The sequence below is a fragment of the Pezoporus wallicus genome, unplaced genomic scaffold, assembly GCF_028554395.1.
Source record: "Pezoporus wallicus isolate ANWC-B61680 ecotype Strahan unplaced genomic scaffold, APGP_CSIRO_Pwel_v1 contig_3817, whole genome shotgun sequence".
Taxonomy (NCBI): Eukaryota; Metazoa; Chordata; class Aves; order Psittaciformes; family Psittacidae; genus Pezoporus; species Pezoporus wallicus.
This window is the reverse complement of record NW_026635157.1, coordinates 10,612,728-10,632,480: the sequence shown is the minus strand read 5'-3', so window position 1 is coordinate 10,632,480 and position 19,753 is coordinate 10,612,728. Positions and strand designations below refer to the sequence as shown.

Genomic DNA, 19,753 nt, shown 5'->3' with positions numbered 1-19,753 from the left:
ACCAACACAAACCTGTATACTTATTATTTGGTTTTTAATCAAGAAAATCAAGAGGTGGAAGAAGATAGCATGACTACCCAAAAAAATATTACTGCTTCACAGAGCAGAAGAATGGAAAGCTGCCAAGGTACCAAAAGTTGAGCTTCTCTCTGGGAATATGGCAGGAAATTTAGGAGAAACATCAACACAATTGTTGCATTGATGGAAAACATCAACACTATTGTTTTACCTTTCCTCCTGCTTTCCTCCAGGTGAAGGAGGTTACATGATTTTCAGAGGCTATTATTAAACTGGAATGACTTCATACAACTGCAGATGGCTTCAGTCCTCTTTTGTTGCATAAAGAGCTTTCTAATGATGGGACAGTAACAAAGCACTGACAAAAGTTACCTAGGGAGGTTGTAGAAGCTACTTCACTACAGGATTTCTGTCAGAGATTAGATGAATAACCACAAGCAATGCTTTCTGAATAATTATCATGCTTTGGACAGAAGAATGCAGTTTGAGGGCCTACACTTTCAGTCAAGAAGACAGGTTTAGAAGGCTCCCACCTCCCCCCCAGTTATTTCTATATCTAATAAATATTCTAACTGGTTTATACATCTTAAATAATTACAAGCATTTGTCTGTTTGCACTACTTCTCGCTGATGTTATCAATATCAAAACAGTTTAAGAGACGTAAGTCTACTGAACTCTGTGACATGATTTTCAAACATTACAGTGTGTAAATGCAGTAACATGAGTATTTCTTGTGCTTTACTGAAACAACATACTTGAAAGGGAAATTATACTGCTTTAAACTATGTAATATTTTACTTAAATTGCTTTGCTATTAGATCTTGTAATTTTTAGGTGTAGTTAATTCCAAATCAGATCCCAGAAAGCTTTTATGCAGTTAATATCCCTTCTGTAACCACATGCAAAGCAGAACAGTAAAAGGAAAGTTGTGCCTCCAGAACATACATTTGAGCTTCCAAACTACCCCCACTACATTTCACCTCTATTGAATTTGAAAGGAGTTGCTTAAGGAGAGGAAGCTTTCAGGGAAAGGAGAAAGTTAAACCTCCTCAAAATTTCCCATTGCTGCCACTGCACTGAACAGCAGCAGCAGGAACGAGGGATGGGGCTGAGGTCAGGTAAGCTAGCTATGCACTTCTATCTGGTCAGGGTCTTCCTACAGCTGAAGATCTCACTGCTTTGGGAAGAGCAGACAGGACACACCACTTCTCCACAGAAGAGGAGTTCTAATCTTAGGCTCAATTTCCCTTCCTTCCCCTTTCCTGTGTATGGGAGAGGAGCTCTTCCATTCAATACCCCACGCAAGGAAACCAGGACCCTTCTCAAGACCTGTCAAAGCAAATTCCAACGTAAACTTTAATGACACAGACAGACCTTCTCAAGACCTGTCAAAGCAACTTCCAACATAAACTTTAATGGCACAGACAGACCCTGGGAGTTAGCATGGGGTCTAAGTCCCCAGCTGACAGGCACAGAAGACCTACCCAAAATAGAGGAGGTCAGGCTGACGTCCCTTTTTGTTTTTATCTTTGGAGAAAAAAAAAAAAAGGGAAAAGAAACAAGAACACCAGTAAGAAGTACTGGCTCCTTTCCAGCAGACCCATAAGGAGGGCTGTGCGGCACTACCACCCAAAGATGAAAGTGAGCTTTTGGTAGCTTTCTGGGTGATTGTTGTCAGGAGTTTTGCTTCTGCATTAAAATGAATTCATAATAATTTTACCACAGAGTGGTTGTTTTATTCATCACCTTTAATTTATTCAAGGCCAACATACGTAATTCTTTCAACATACTAAGAGCACTTAATGTAATGTCAAGTTTGAACCAAAGCTGTTCCCATAAACTAGTAAAAAAATTCACTTGGAAATCAGGAAAAAGTCAGACAGAAATCTTCTGGAAATAAACCTTTTGTGCCTGGGCATCCCCCTCCTCTCCCCGCACCCATACATGTCCCTCCCTTCTTTCTGCCAGCATCAAACAAAATGATGATCAGGAACCTACTTTTCCCTTTGAGTCATTCTGGAGCCTGAAGATATCTCTGACATCAGGAATCTGGTGATGTTTGTTTTTTTTCCTCATGGTTTGTGTGACAGTTTCTACTCGCTTTTCTACCGCTGCCCTCTGGGTTCGGGTCAGCGTGGACAGAAACACCATGCTTTCCAGGGGGTCACCAGAGCTCTCACCAAACAGATTTGAAAGACCTGCTTCCTTCAGCCATTCTTCTTCCAGTTCTCCCTCTGAGCAAAGCCAAGAGAAAAAGGCATAAACATTGGGTTTTGAGTATTGTTAGTACACTGTATGTTAATGACATGATAAAGTCAATGCAGTTCACAGGGCAAGTACTACAGGATCCACAATTAAGAATTATCATGACTCTCATGCCATGGAAAAAGCCTATTGTTTCTAAAGAGCTTCAAAAGGGTTAACATGATATCAAAGCTTTTAAAACACTTAATCCAATACAGACTGCTATGGGACAATCTTTATAATAATCTACAGCACTTTTATTAAATCATATACCATTTTATAAATGTATCTAGATATAAATGTGCATGGGGAAGCCTGAAAGCCTCTGATCATTGCTGCTTCGTTGATTTTTAGTCCAGTGCTCAATCTCTTAGCTCCCTTACTGACAGAGTTCTGCCCACTTTTCTCATTAATCCTACAAGCCTTCACTAGCTCACTTTAATGAAGGACCAAACCAGACTACAGGAGTCACCTTAATGCTATTTTTTAATCAGTTCTTATGACATGGTCTCCAGCCTACTGACAGCCCACAAAACAATTGTTGCTTTAGTTTTATAGCTGATAAGGTATCCTTTACTGACAGATCACTGCACATGAAAGAGGAGAAAGCTATTAAATACCATCACTGATGGCAAAACTTCTGCTTCTGAAATCAGTATCTGTAAGGATACTTTAAGGCAATAATGTCTGTCTGTAGCAGCCAAGCTTGAGCTGAATGCCAACAACCCTCTCTTCCAATGTTCAAGCAACATTTCCATTTTTTAGGTATCTAAAAGTACTCCAAAACTGACACGTCAACTTCATTATTGACTGCAGTTTCCCACAGTGCCCAGTGCACATGCAAGTGGGTCCCTGAGTATCAACAGCATTCAAAAAATAGACACAATGCTTTAAGTATTAATTTTACTGTGGCTGTGCAGCCAAATCCTGAGCCTCTCACAAAACTCTCTCAGGTTTTGTTATTAGGGCTGGAAAGAAGGGCTACACTCATTCTCCCAAGCAGATGTAAGCAAGATGTTTCTCATCTCTCCCCTGCCTTGTGTTTGCATGGCTGTATCTCAAGCAAGCCCCCACCTAGGCAGGCCCATCATCCACATGCAGTGTCACACAACTCCCAAGGAGTACTCGTTCCCCCGAGAGGTGCTGCACATTAGGCAAGATGCAGGGCAGAGCAACATCCACTCAAGCTGATCAACTGAACTGTGCTGACTCACTTAAGCTTCATACCAGAATCAGCAGCTCAAGCTAGAGTGGTAACTAGGGGTAAAAAGGCTATATATAAATAAAAAAGGAAATGGTGGGGTTTGGAGTGCAGAGCCTGAAAGCATAGCAGCATCAGTGAGCTGGGAGCTCATGCGCTGCAGAACAATGAACATTGCTTTGCGCGAGAAAGCCTCACTGCTCTTGTCAGATGTCCTGCTTCCTGGGTACATGGGCTCAGAGCTTTGCTACTTTCTCCAGAGGCCAGGCTGCTACCCCCTTCAGAGCACTTGTAAATAGCAGTGATGCTTCAAAACGCTTACAGAGGCAGAAGTGCAAATCCCTTTGAAACCTAGTGAAGCACATTCTTCTTGCTTATGTAGAGGTCATGCTAAAATGCAAAACTCACCATTTTAATTTTGTAATTAATTAAGAGACCGTGGGCCTCTTGTAAGAATAGAAAAGAGGCAGATACTACACTGCTAAAAAATAATCTTTGAGAGAAGGGTGGAATTAAGGATGTTACTCCTCTTTTTTCCTGATAGGACAAGAAAAACAAAGAAATTGCCCAATTTCTTTGAAGATCATTCCCTCAGGAGTGGCCCATAATTGATGCTTCTGAGAAACAAAAATAATACAACTGAACAGTTACAGTAGTTACAAGCGTAGAAAGTTACTCACTAAACTTAAAACCGGTTAATCATTGGCTTGTCTTCTAAAGCGTGAGGTTTCTGTCCACAATAGCTACAATAACGAACAACGCACACAAAGAATGAAAGGGTTAAGTTAGTATAACAGTAAACTATAAATAAAGCTTCAATTGTTGTGATTTGCAAGCACAGGTGCCTTTCTGACGTTCTGCAAATACCATTTAAAGGAAAAACAGCTTTCTATTTATATCTGATAACATTCTCTTGCAGGCCACTGGCTGTTTCTGGTGATACGCATTAGAGACAACAGAATTTTCAAAGTGGAAGCTCAGCAGAGTAGCAGAGTGACCTCCTTTTTGATTAAAGTGTGTTTGGTGGGTGCCATCACTTGAAATAAGACTTAAAGAAAAATCCCTAAAATCAGCAAACTGATGATCATTCACAAGAATTGATTTAATTACCATCTGGCTCTTTCACTACAAGTGCTACTCGTTCTTCATGATTATTTCCTCTGGTTTCATGGATGTTTTCAAGTTCTTTCCAGTAGTCATCCATAGACAATTCATCCAAGGAGTCCTGGGATCCTGAGCGGTCAAATGATGCTCCATCAGGGGTCTTGGAATGGTCATGGTTCATTGTATACTGGCCAGATCGACGGCTATAAGCATAAACCAAAGAGCAATTCCTGATTAGCATTTTAAGATACAGGATATATTAATATATCTGTGACGGCAGTTAGTGATTGTGTCAAAGCACAATACTGTCAACAAACAAACCAAGATACTAGAAATTACTTTTAAAATCTGGAATGTATTTTCTATTCCTGTTATACATATCTCCCAGTTTGGAACAGCACAGGGGTCTGTATTAAACAGGAAATCATGAACCCAAGTTCTAGTAATCCTAGTTACACCAGACTTCTAATTCAACTCACAACAGTCAGTTCCATAAACTTCATGGTATGTATCTTCCTAGCATAACCCAGCATCATAAAGAATTTTTCAAAGTGCCCTTTTTCCTGCATAAATACTTATAGCTTGACAGTATCCTTACTTTTTTCCTTTGCTATTCTGCTTTTATTTTTTATGTTTAGTGTCTATGACGTTAATTATAGCTGAGAAAGGACAAAGTAGAATTACTGAAGTTACAGTTTGTGAAGTAAACTGGTGAGTCCAAATGTTTGATAAAGGCCACTATTTGTTTCTATCTTACTTTCTCTTTGACTGAAAGCTTATCATTTTTCTAGTTTGATCCTACCAGTTTTTGGTTCACATTATGTTGCTAAGGCTTTCAAACAGGATCTTTCATTTTAAGTACAGCTGCAACTAGAATAAAAGAACCCAACAAGCTGAAACAACCTCTAGGTCTCATCTTGACCTCATTAAATCACTGAAAAAGAAAAAACAATAAAAATACCACTGACCTAACAAAGAATTCTTCTTTAACAGCAAAGGTTGTAATGATATCATTGAAGTTGCAGGTCAGCCTAACAGTCAAATATATCAAATCAAAAGCCACAAACTGATTCAGAGTATCAGTGGATTACATGAGTAGCAACCTGATCTAGGTTCAGAGCTGGCCCTACTTTGGGTGGGGACAGATCAGACAAGATGATCTCCAGTGGTCCTTTCTAAACTAGGTTATTCTATTATTATGGCAGTATATCAAAAATTTGTATGAAAAAATAGTAAGTTCTTAACATTTCAGAAACTTCTTCAGATGCCTTTTATGTCTGAATTTGTCTCCATATTCTAAAAAAGAAGGCATGGTTTGGGGTTAAGTAATAAATATCACTTATTCCAAAAGAAAAGCATAACAAAGATCAAGCACTGTGGATTTATCACAATGTAAATGCAGCAAAGTAAGACCTACCTTCCCATTTGGCTGACTTTGCAAGTTTATCTAGAATTAAAACAAAAGCACCTCGTCCTTACATTTTACCTTCGGAAAACTGATGCTTGTTAGCTGCCCCTAAGTAAAAAAGCCATACCTTTCTCTCCGAAGATAAGCCCCTTGTGGCCAAGTCACAAATCCTTTCACAGCATATGTGCCTGATTCTCTGATAAGAAATACTAACTATATGGACTTTGCCTTTAAAAGTAAAGAGCCTTATGGAAGGACTATGAGTTTCCACCTGCCCTGCCTTTCAGCTCCAGGTACAAGTTAATAAATAACAATGAATTACCAAGCTGATATGCACCCCTACATCACTCCTTAACCTGTCCTTACTAGAAAGCCCAAGAAAATAAAAATATGTAAAGGAATGTTTAGCTTCTGTATTAATGGCAATAACAACATCTTGTTAGTAGTGCATGTTACCCAATAAACACAATTTCTCCATGGGGCTATCTCAGTTCTTAAACTCCTCCTGACAGGTGTGTCCCACAAGTGACCTGTGCCGCTTGTGAATCACACCAACCACTGCAGAAACACACTACTGGAGCCACATCAGAAGCGTCCCCAGCAGCCCACATAGGTGCCAAGTGTGACTGAAGCAGGTCAGGCTTCCCAGCCTGTGCCCAGGCTTCCGTACTCTTGCAGCTAAAGGTGCTCTGAGCAGACTGGATCCCTCTCACAGGCTCTGTACACTTGAATTTCAGCCTGAGTGAGGTCCGATTTCAGCTTATCGTTCCTTGGTTTAACCCTGTAGAGCTGCTCAGCAGCTCTTTGGTGGCCTTTCACCTTTGGAACAACCTGCAGCTGAAATTTAACTGCCACAGTGCACAATGCAAAAGATAAAACTAACAGACTGAATATGTTAAAAGCATGCATTTTGGCAGGCTCTGGCAGGCTAAGGTGGGATACGCTGCCACAGGCCTGCTCTACTTGACCAAACATAAGGCTTTTCCTAGCCTGACCTTTCCATCTCTCATTAATGAACCAATACAGCAACTCCCAACTTTGAGCTGACTGTACTGCCACGTCTTGTCATGAAAGCCCTCACAGAGAGAAAGGCACAAATGACCAGGAGAACATTCCAAGAAATATTCACACAAAAAACTCACTGCTCTGCTCTGAATCACTCCTTCAAAAGAGTCCATATTGCTTTAGGCCATTCCCAGCTGGCAGCCCCAGCATCAGCAGCGCCTGGGCTCTGCCACACCACTCCCACTCCATTCACTGATTATTTGTCTTCCCTCATCTGACTCGATCAATCCCCCATCCCCAGTTTCTGTTTGGACTGCAAACTCTTTCAAAGCCATACGCATTTGTCCACATCCAGAATTCACATTTATCTGCACTAGGACAGAGAGAGGCTTGGGCTGGGAGAGAACAATTGCTAAAACTTCAGCTAAAAGAGGTCAGATTTTACTTTCAGTTCATTTGGTTCAGTGTTTCTTGCTTTGCATATCCTACCAGAGGAAGACACCAGTGTAGCAGTACTTTGTGCTTAATCTGCACAGTAGTTGCTACAGGCATCCTTATATCGCTATTCCTCCTGTGAATCCCTGTGCACAGAGGCACAGACAAGAAAGACTGAAGATAATGAGGACAGTTGGTGTAAATGAGAGAAGAAAAATAATTTTTAAAAAATCACAGCATAAGGAGAAAGAGATTGCCAAGTAGGATTTTCATTTTCGGGTATCTGTTGACAAGATGAAGAACATGGGATTTCTGCTGTGACCTTCCACTAAATTCAATCCTTCTCCAAACATATGCTTAGTAAGCACTACTGCATATCACACAATGAAAATGCACAGGTGGGAACAAGTTAAGGCCAAGAAAAAAAGAAAGAACAAGGGGAAAAGGAATAAATCTCAGTAGTAATATTGCAAGGATTGTGGAAGCAAGGTATATTTTTAAAAATAACTGATTCCACATTCATAGAAAGGCTCATAAAAAAAACCTTATAAAAGTATTTCAAATGCCCCATGTTGCAAGCTTTAAAATTTTGTAGAAGACTCCTTTCCAAAAATCTATTAGTTGGAAATAAGTAGAATTTATTACAAAAAAAGACATTACTGCAGTTGCAGACAAGAATTACTTCTGAAGAATATTCTTAAGTTTTTAGATGTTCATTTTTGTATTTAAAATGTGAAAAATGCAGCTGCTTTTCAGAAGTATCTTCAAGGAGATCTCTCTTCTTCTTTCCCCAGAAAATGTAAACTACCACTAAAACATAATCTCTTAATTTCCAAACACTACCCATTTTTCATTTCCAATTACTAAATGGCAAGTTTACTCTCCAGCAATTCCTCCCTCCACTCCCCCCCCCCCCCCCCCCCCAAAAAAAAAAAAAACCTCATATTTCCATTAAGGTCTTCACTAACAACACTCACAAACTCTATTCAAATCTTATTAACATCCATTTCCAATCATTAGTAAATAGGTTATTCTGCAAATAGCTTTACAGGGAGCAGTACAATACTTTAATTTCCAAATTACACAGTCAGTTCTGACCTCTGATACTCAGACACATGCCCTTTCCAGCCAATGAGATATTTACGTGTTTATCTCAGTACAAAACTGAGCCTCCAGGTATAAAACCTTTTCTTCAGTATAGTTACTGCAGTCTTTTACCAGAGTCAATCTTCTTGTCCCACCCACTGGAGACGCATTTATTAGAAACATCAGGGATGCGAGACAAAGCACTCGCAGCCCTTCCAGAGGGGAGCCACTAAAAACTATTCCGGTAATGAACACCGTTCATTACATTTACAAGGAAAGAAATCAGATTTGGGTTATTTCATTAAGCACTGATGAACATCACATTGTGGCAAGTACTTAAGGGGGAAGAACTGTGTGCAAATATTTTCTTCAGCCTCTTTTATTTTCCCTGAGAAAGGACCAACTGTATCCTTTCTTAGACTGTAGGAAAATATGACTCTTCACATTAATCACTGTTTTACACCATAATAAAAATGTGGGGTTTTTTTTCAGGTTCTGTCAGCCTGACTTTGATTTCATTAACAGTCACTTTATACTATAGTATACACTATATATATATATGCTATTATATACACTTTAACTACTATAATCTATACTACTGCAGTTGTCTTTCTTCCTTATTTTCTTTCTGTATCTCCCTGTCCGCTCCAGTGCCTTTTTAGCAGCTCACAGCTGATACTTGTCATGTGTAAACTACAGCAGCTAGAGATTAATCAGTTAGTAAAATGGACTTTCACTGGCATTTCAGATAAATCCAGTTCACAGAAAGCTAATTTTGTCCTTTCACTTTTCTTGCTCAAGAACTAAGGACTATGTTGCATTTTAAAACAGTGAGTGATGAGAAAAATATAATCCCTGTCATTTCTATAGTGCTAGCCTCTAATTTTGGATCTGAACACGACCTTTCTACATCGCTACTTAAACATCGTGATTGTATGGTAGCCTTATATCATGTATATATAAGGGTAGGCAAACACTAAACGTGTAAATATACCGAAAAGCAGAAATACTAAATGCAACTATGTTGATTACAAAATGAGGGAATATAAGTACACTGCTGAACCAAACAATAGTTTAACAATGCTAAAAGAGAACTGGAGTTCCTTTAAAAGGATTATTACAGTAGAGCTCGCTGACTCCAGGAAAGGACAAAGTCCAACTACTCAATACTATATGAACATGAAGCAAAAAGATACCAGTCTCTATAATATGTTACCTTCTTCCTGAAAAAAAAAAAAAAAAAAAAAAGCAACAATGTATGAAGTCCAAGTGAAAGGGAGGAGTAGAAACTGCTCTGCCTGCAACTTAGGAATTTCTGTACAGGGCCCTTTTTCCACCCGATTTTGCCAAATTCTGGAATTCAAAATTCAGACCTGAATAAAAATTGTCACAAATCTAAAAAGTGGGACAAGGGAAGAGGCCATCTGATTAATGGGTTTAACCTCAGTTAGGATTCAACTCTTTGGGGTTAAATAGCTGCCTAACAAAGCCTATGGGAGTCTTAAACACTGTCTTTAAACAGCTCCCAAACTGAAGGCACATTTACTTCACACAGAGTGAAGTAGATGACAAAAGCATATTTGACTACAGCTCCATTAAAGCAGCAGCTTCTGAAATGCCTGTACAAAGGGAGTCATCACTCCTAAAGCCAAGGGGCTTTGAACACAGGACTCGAGATGCAGCCTCACCAGTGCCAAGTACAGGGAGAACAATCACTTCCCTAGTCCTGCTGGCCACACTATTTCTGACACAGGCCAGGATGCCGTTGGCATTCTTGGCTGCCTGGGCACAAGCTGGCTCATGTTCAGCAGCTGTCAGTCAGCACCCCCAGGTCCTTTTCTGCTGAGCAGCTTTCCAGCCACTCATCCCCAAGCCTGGGACTTTTCTTTGCTGAGCCTCATACAACTGGCCACAGCCCACTGATCCCTCTGCAGAGCCTTCCTACCCTCCAGGACATCCACACTCCCAGCCAACTTAATGTTGTCTGCAAGTTTACTGAGGGTGTACTTAATCCCCTCATCCAGATCATCAATGAAGATATTAAACAACACTGGCGCTAATACTGAGCTCTTGGGCACCTGGAGCACTGAGGGTTAAAGATCAAGATCTGACCCATAGCAAACTGCAAGGCAGATAAAAGGAAGGTCTGCTGTTGTGGGTTTGTGATAGACTCCAGCGCTGTGGCTATAAATAGAGTGGCACACTCAAACCAGAATTATCTTGTTGACACAGGAGTTACAAAGTTAAGCAGTAATTTGACTAAGTGATTTTAAGTTTAGTGTTAGTACAAAGGCTAACTAGATTTAAACAACAAAAAAATACCTATGGGTACAGTGGTCCGTTTTGAAAATTATTTACTGAGTAATTACATCCATGAGATGCTGTGATCTTAAATATAATACAGAACTTCCCATATCCTTTCAAATCTAAACAACTAAAAAGATAAGGAGAGGGAAACAATGTGATCTCCTGCCACTTCTTGGAAGGCTTAGCTACAGAAGCGTGGGAATAAATAAAGCTCCTAAACCCAAAGTTCCCCCCATCCCTCCCCTGCTTGTAAGAAGCCAAGCAGCACTGCAAGGTGCAAAGACTTCTTAACCGAATTAACCAAGCAAGCTCTAATCTAATGGTTGCAGCAGCTGCCTGTCTTGAGCTCCTTTTCTTGGCTGGGACACTGGCCTGGGAAGTGACCAATAGACCTTCCTATAGCCATGGCACCTACCAGAAGGGCATCCTGATCTTTCACAGTTTCTAAGCATTCCAAACTGCATTCCAAAAATCAGATGTGAAGATAACGCAAGGCCTTGATTCCAAGGATGTGTTACATCAAGAATTTTTATTACTAAATCACTTATTTTAGTGGTTTCAACCTAACTTTTAAGAAACTTATCTCTGTCACACCACCCCTTCGCACAATCTCCAGTATTTTGCAGTGTAGCTTTAAGCACCTTTCAAAACCTTCTGTTTAAAAGATCAAATTGTAATCTATGTGCCATCAAAGCAGATTGTCCTAAAATAACTGAATTTTGCATAAAACCACATAGTACTGTCATTACCTAAATGAAGTTAAATATTTTTTTAACAGTAAATGTCTTCATCTTTTTATATGGCTTAACATACTAAAATGATTCAATTTCACTGACAGCTAAAATCTCCCGTCAAGCAAAAGCCAGCATCTCTAGGTTTCACAAACAGCATACAATCCTTGAGCAGTACCAACCAAGACCCAAGTCTGTACAGTGTCCAGAACAATGCAAAAATATTTCTTAACCCTTTAAAAGTGCTTCATAACTTTTAGAAGGCATTAGAGGAACCTTAGCCTGGGCTTGCACTTCTGCTTTTCATTCTAGCTCCTAAATCTTGTCATCTGTCGCAACAATTGCATCCTTTCCTTTCTACCTTTTCTATCATTTACTTTTTCCATGACTGCAAACTTTCCTGCAACTCAGTCTGTCCAACAGAGTCATACAGGACATGCAAAGATAACAGCAACAAATCAACATAATTTCCAGTATTTCTGGTGAACTGACACTTAGCATTCCTCCTCTCCCAAGTTAAAAGTGTTTTATTTTGGCTGCTCTGTGACCTTATGGGACATTCTGAATGTCAATTGCAATCAAACTTGCACAAATCCCCCTTAAGCTCTGAAGAAAGCCAGAGAAGTTTGAACTAAGGCAAAGGTCTGTTCTCCTTCCAAAGACAAAGTGACTGCAAAGAAGGTATGGAACAGTACTCATTTTCTAAATGAGCATAAAAAAGGCTGAGTAAAGAGAATCAGGTCTCAGGATTTTTTTGTAATAACCATCAGCTGCTGTTAATACCTGCTCAGAACTGCTCTGCAGAGTCACAAGAAGAAAAAAATAAAAATAAAAATAAATAAAATGCAAAAGACAACAAAACAAACAAACAAAAGCCACAAAACAGAACCCCAGAAAACCCCATAAACTGGCATTTTAAACCCCTCCATAAATAATAAATGCAAAACAGGCCAAAGTTAAGGCTGCCAGACTGTAATTCTAAAAAGTATATACACACACTGTACTGCTTCCAGCCACATCCTCTATTACCCCAAGCTGTTACTGAAGAAAACAGGAAGGAAACTGGCAATGACATAGACTATTACACTTAATATTCGAATCCACTGCACCAGAAAGGGGAGATTCCAGACACGATGCCAAAACTTAATCTGTCTGAAATACATGCAGCACTTCTAAGAAGTTTAAGTATTCCTTGACATTTCCTTCAGCCATTTAAACTCTACTTCCAAACAGATAAATTATAATTATCGTAAACTGATACACATACACACCCTATCTAAAATGATGGTGAAGATCATTGGCCTCTGTGTATGACTGACAATGTGAGATGTTTTATTATCAAAAAAGGTGTTAGAACTATAACATACATACTTTTGAACATCTGCAAAAAAACAGGTATTTGATATGCCATCCCAGGTCGGTTTAGAATAAATGTGATCTTGTTCTACTCCACACAAAACAAGAAAGAATTCTGGATTGACAGCTGCAGCCATGAAGTCTGTCTTCCACAAAATGACTGCATCAGTCGTGTTTCCTTGTTTTTGCAGGGACTGCTGCGTTCCAATGCTGTTCAATTCAGCGCATGCTTTCAGTTTTATTCTTCAACCATAAAACACAGAACCCTGCTTACTTACTTTAGTGAAAGGTGAGAGTCACAGACTCAGATTTGGAGCTTTAACTAGAACATTAGATTTTTCTATTATCAGATTTGCAATAAAATTATCACAATTGGATAAACTGAGAGGTAGTATCAGAATAACTCAGCTTTGGTTTTACTTCTGCATTGACAAAATGAAGTAGACTAAATTGTCTCAAGTCCTGCCATTCTGACATTTTAATTCTCATACCACTTGAATGAAAACTCCCAAAGGCTTTGAAAACACATTTTCTTTTTCCCATACCCAGACATTCTGGCTGAAAAGCATACATTTTAGAAAGAGAAACAGCTATTCCTGGGAGCGCAAAATCCACTAGAGGGGAAAAAAGGGGACAAGGGAACCTGTGTGACCTGTATAGGTACAATCCCACAAGTGGCACCACATCAGAAGTAGCCTTGCAACTCATGCTGACTTTTGAAAGAGCTGGAAGTGTTTACAGAGCCTCAAGACCCGCTGAATTAAAATAGAAGTCAGTCTCCAAACTCAACATTCAGTATATTTCCCTTACATATGACCCTAATTGTGTTTAAAGCTCTAGTTTAACTGACCACAGGTAGGAAAATGAGGAAAGGAATGGCCTCACTCAAATCTCCTTTGTCACATTTTTGGCTCTGACCCTTGGTCAGTTCATCTACCTTTCTCATTCCTTCCAAATGTCTTCTACATCACCTGGCTTCATATGGACACAGACGTTTTCCTCCGCTGTTTTGATTCTTTTCATTCTTTACAATTCATATCAATATAAAAAAAAAAAAGTATGCAAAATATGTTGTCTGTAACAACTCTCATGCTGCTTCTTGGGAAAATATCCGAACACATCATGCACATTTCAAAAGTACAATTTTCCTGTAATCTTCTAAGAGAAACACTGGAACTAATCTTCTCACAAAGAAGAGAATAAAGTCTGTGTAAGATTACTTCAGGCTCCACAAATATCAAAGAGAATAAACCAGGAAGTGAAACAGATACAGTATTTGTAATTCCATTATTGAGAGGCACAGAAAGGAAAGATTTAAATAATTTATTTTTCTTATCACAGTGGGGAAAAAAAAAAAAAAGTATAGCAACAAAGCCCAGTTTGAGCTATCCTAGCAAATACCAGGACCATCTAGTAGTAAAGTACAGTTACAGCCACGAAATGATACTGGAGTCACTTGTGTGCCTTTAAAAGCAATTAGCTCTCTAAAAGCATTAGCTCTTACCATGCTGAAGGACCTATTAGATAGGCCTATAACCCTGCTACTTGCAAATGCATGGCCTATAGCACAATTCAGTTATTCTGTTTATGCCTGAATGAAACTGGCAGACATGCACAGTCAATTTATTACAGTATCATCCTTACATTCGGAATAAATCATAATTTAATTCATATGAGCATTCCCTAACAGCAGGTAAGGAAATCTATTCAGGGGTCTGAAGATATTTTATAAACAAACTTTTCATTGTCCGAACAAACCACCAACAAAAAACCCACTAAGACAAAGTAGATAAAGGTGCTCTCACAGAAGCTGGATGAGAGACAGCGAGGAGGAAGCAGGAAGGGCTGATGAGAGCAGCACGCACAAGGCAGGCCAGCACTCAAGATCACTGAGGGATACAGGTCTGTTCAGAAACAAAACGTCAGAGAAGGAGCTTTTAAGGAGCATCCTTAAAGGCAAGTGGATAGGGGACAGGAAGGCCTCAAGTACACTGCAAGGGATGGACCATCTGGGTTTAGTTCAGGCTCAGCATGAGGAAGGAGGCATCTGAAACCAGCTTCAAAAGCAGCTGCTGGGATTTCACCTGCTCTCAGAGCAGCTAACATAACAATGCCACATGTCTCCACACATGAGGCGAACCTGCTTTGAGGAGCTCCTCTAGTAGGAGCCAAGCAGAGTATGCCATGGCAGAGGCAGAGGACAGTGCGGGTCTGCCCCGAGCCAGCAGTTTCCTTCCTATCCCTTCCCCACAGACCCACTGCACAAAGGGCAGCAGAAAAGTCCACTGTCGTCTCAGCAAAAGAAAAGAGATTGAAAAGAGCAGCCAGTCACAATTCTTACTTTTTATCTTCAAAGGCAACTATTAAAGCCATGGTCAGTAGACAACCAAGCAAGAAGGAAGCAGCTTGGGACTACAGATTCTCACCTTCCCTCTCCCCCTTCACTACCACCTCTGTTTCCTGAACATTGGCAGCTCTCTGGAAAGATTTACTGACGCTTATATGCATACGTATGTCCTTTTGCTTCCAAATTAAGTATACAGATGTAGAGCTACCAATCTGAGTATACATCCGCACATGTGCAAGTTTGGAAGCGAGACTACCATAGTGCTCGCTATTGTGCTACCTGCTACCTGTCCACAAGTTCTGAGCATCAGGGCTTGAATACAAAACCAAAACTTCAACAGTAAGGATTTAGACGAGGTTTGGGTTTGTTCTGGGAGAAAAGACAGACAAATACAAACATATCACAAACCAAACAATAGGGGGAACACAAGAAAAGAAACTAACACTGGAAAATAAGGAAAAGTAAACAAAACATGCAAATTAGATACCAGTCATTTTATAAGAACAACTGTTCAAAATGAAAAAGAAACGCTGAAAAGCCTATCCTGTATGTATCTTGTTTAGTTGATCATGATTTTACACATAATCCTTCTTTCTCATTTCAGCTAACAGCATTACATTTTTTTTGTTCTGCACTCTTAGATCTGAACCTTTTTTGGTGTAAGCCATCTCTTTGGCATGTGGGTAAATGGTCAGGGAGATCATCAAAACTTAACACAGTCATAGAAGACTAGCATCATATTTCAAGGTGGCAAGAGGAAGCATTCAAGACTTGTCAGAAAAGGAAGGCTGAGAGTCACTGCTTGCTCTGCAGCTGAAAAGAAAATGTGCTGCTAGTAAAAGGAGAAAAAAAAAATTGTTTCCAGAATTACGGAAACAGAAAACCAAAAGTGCTCTTACCAACTTTAGTTTAAATTACATTCATCAAAAAGAGGATATAGGCAGGGACTGCAAGAACCTGGGATTTGCATATTAAATACAAAAAAAAAAAAAAAACAGAAAACCCCCAAAGTGTCATTTTTTAGATTTATAAATTATTTAGATCATAATTCTTAATAGAAATTATTTAGCAAAATTTTTTTTTCCTTCCTAACCAACACACCTTTCTTTACCAGCATTGTAAGAACATGAGATATCAGTTTCTAAATGAACATAGAGGTGCCACCTCTGTTTTTTCAGCTGATAACGTTCTCCATGTTTATTGTTCTAAAAAGGTATCATTCTGTTTTGGAAGATATCAATCAGCTATATAAAGCAACATCAATTTGTCTTTTTAAAATGACTGCATCCCTAATATTAGATGTAACTCTCACCCAGCATTCCCAAACGGAACACTTCAGTTGAGGGTTAACTGCAGCAAAAAATGCACGTAAAAATGATATTATACTCTTCTAACTTTCCCCATATATATAGAGGTTAAATCCCTAACTCAACTTTAGATGTATTCCTTTGTGTAAACAGAGTAAAAATAGCACTTACTTGTAATACTAAGTAGCTATGATTACAGACCCGAATAATAATCAAGGAAAATGAAATACAATGCTTCACATATAACCATTAAAACTGAAATAAGGCACAATCCATATGCAGATGCTTCTATAAATAAAAACTCTTTTTTCATTTGCCATATGTACACACACTGTGTACAGAAGAACAAGAGCAATGTTATGGAATCTTGAGTATTACTATCTGTGATTTTTAGTTACAGGCCCAAGCTCCCTATGCTAAACATCTGTACTTCCCATTATGAGATGCATCTTCTACAAATGAATACCATATGTTTTTATACAGTATCATATGTACACAGGGGAAAAAAAAAAACACATTTACTGCATGCAATATTAAGTCACATATGAAAACTCCATTTTAATTAACTTGAAAACATCATGACAGTGACCCATGCCTGCAATGTGGGGGAAAGGGAAGGGAGGAAGGAAAGAGCCTGAATGGGCCTGGCCTGGGTGCACAGAGCAGAGACATTTCTAGACAACAGGGAAAAAAGTGTGAGGCAAACAGAGCAGAAGCTGCAGGGAATCTTGCAATTCCTTCACTTACAGCTCCCAAACTGCACTGTCCAACCACTCTGTCCCGTCCCCAACCTACATGTCACCTTGAGACTCGGGGCAAAACCCTGCTGGCTTTCCAGGTCTGAATCACCCCCTAATGCACCCTAAAAATTAGGGAATTGGCACACACCAACAGTGCTGGGGAGGCAGTGAAGGGACTGAACATCTCTGGACCTGAGTCAGTTTACAAACACATCCTTTGAGCTCAGGCAAAGTGACACATTTCAGCCCCTTCCTATCAGAGGTGTTAAAGTAAAAGCCTTCTTAATATTTTCTGCATTAAAAATGCACATTTGCAATCTTAAAAGTTTCTTTCAATACAAGAAATATTTAATTCAGTAGCCAATTCTCTTTCAGATCATAAAGAATAATTCCCCCACCAAAATAACATACCTGGACAAAGCCTTTCATTTACAAAGACTATACTCGTGCTGACAGATTGACACAGAAATGGAATCATAGAATTGTCGACATCAAAAGGGTTTAAAACCTACAATGTAAGTGAACAGAGCAATAGCAAGGAGAGAAGAAAGTCTGTAATAGAAAATTTGCAACATGTTTTAACATGAAGATGAAAAGGAGACTTTCAAAGAAAGACAAATGCCTGTATAACTAAACTATACTGTTTTATCAATTCTCAAAAACTCAAAACCAGTGTATATGCTTTACAGCTTCTGCTACCCTTGTCGGGTGTTTTAAGCGGAGGTGCTCAGGTCTCCTTCCTCTTTGAAAGTCAGGAAGATGCAATGAGGAATTTACAGATATTTTCACTGACTATGTGTCCTCTAGGCAACTGACCTCATTTGCCCTTTTTCGCTGTTTCCTGATACTTCCCTTGGAAGTAAATCAGTTAGAATGATATTTTCTCTCTCTCTCTCTCTCTCTCTGTATATATATATATATATATATATATATATATATATATATGCGTGCATATGACTTTTTATTACCAATCATATACACTACTGTTTTACACAAAGAGGTCATACACTGAAGCTGCCTCTTCCCCAAGAGTGCCACAGTAACACTATTCAGCTCCAATTCCTCCTCTGTTCACACAGGATTCACACCAGTGCAACCTCAAGCGCCCCAGAGGGACGCCCCCAAGGGGGACACCTCAAGGTCACCCCACCCTTTACAGTAACTCAAGAGACAAGCATTGCCCTTTGAGCACCTTCTTGGAGCAGTCTAAAGCCACACCCCAACCATGTGCCAGACCCTGGGATCTCCCCATCTTACAGGTAGACCCATTGTCCTGGGTTCAGCAGTAGCAGTCATTTTTCTCCTTCTTGGTAGCTGGTGCAGTGCTGTGTTTTGACTTCCAGCCTGGGAACAGTGCTGGTGATACAGATTCCCCTCCTCCCTGGCAGAGCATGAGACTCACAAAGTCCTTGGTAGGGTAAACATCACTTAGCAACAACCGAAAACATCGACTTCACCAGTACTGTTCCCAGGCTGGAAGTCAAAACACAGCACTGCACCAGCTACCAAGAAGAAAAATGACTGCTACTGCTGAACCGAGGACACCCATCCAAAGACAGCATAAGCAGTCAGGCCTATTGTACACAAAGTCCGATCCCAAGGAAGGTGAAAGCTCTCTCTCTTTACTAGGAGAGACTACATGGGAAAACTCCAGCTACCAGAACTCTTAGAAGACTGTGTGATAACACTGAGCAGAGCCAACAAGATGCATAACTGAAGCACCCCACTGGCTCAGTGTGCATCACCACTCTCTGCGGCCACAGCAGAGAATAATTCCTTCTTCAGAAACAGTGATGGGTCTACAACAACAGAAAAGGCATCAACATCACCTCAGCATTGCAGCCCCAACCAACAGCTAGGCTTTCTTCCACTGGGTCACCAGCAGACATCCAAAGTAACACAATCACCCTCTGAGTAGTTAAGCCACCTCCGACAAAAAAAAAAACAAAAAAAACAAAAAAATCCAACCATAACAATGCCACTGGTTTTTCCCTTGCATTACTCATTCAACTTGACACGGCAGAAGACTTGAATTTCCAGGACTGTACAAAGGACTTGGAATGGCCCTTGTTGTTTTTTCCTTAATCCCATTTAATCCTAGAGGTCATTAGAAAAGGATGCTAGGCATCCTTTAAGGGAACCAGAGTGTACAGTGTCACATCTGTCTAGAGGTTAACACACATGAGCCTGCCACAGCTGGACATGCCAGCCACCTTGCCTTTCTATCAAACTATCATGCCAGATAATCTGGACAGGCAGACCTCGGTGTATCTAGCAGAAGCAACATGCAAGAGATCTTGCTCACATCTCCCTCACTTTAACAATTTCCTCAGCATTGTGGAGAGCTCATTCAGACAGGTAATGAGCAGGCAAACTCCCACTTGCACAGCAGCAGCAACTTGGTGACAGCCATGCAAAGCAGGTGCTTCTGAGAAGAAAAACCTGTAGCACGAGGGATCCTTG

The 19,753-nt window shown here is 39.9% G+C and overlaps 1 protein-coding gene across 7 annotated transcripts in view; it reads right to left on the bottom strand.

Annotated features, from left to right (window-relative positions):
• The window catches only part of ARHGAP18 (Rho GTPase activating protein 18), a 94,416-nt gene that overhangs the window by 34,301 nt on the left and 40,362 nt on the right, over window positions 1–19,753 (bottom strand). For 5 of the 7 annotated variants that reach the window (XM_057408853.1, XM_057408834.1, XM_057408844.1 and 2 more), the window contains exons 2-3: window positions 4,575–4,771; window positions 2,018–2,253 (exon numbers count right to left, since the gene is read on the bottom strand). In XM_057408853.1, the coding sequence (XP_057264836.1) occupies window positions 2,018–2,253; window positions 4,575–4,771 (433 nt within the window). Of the gene's footprint in view, window positions 1–2,017; window positions 2,254–4,144; window positions 4,208–4,574; window positions 4,772–6,103; window positions 6,241–19,753 lie in introns of those variants that run through there. The other 2 variants (XM_057408872.1, XM_057408890.1) reach the window with 2 other exon arrangements.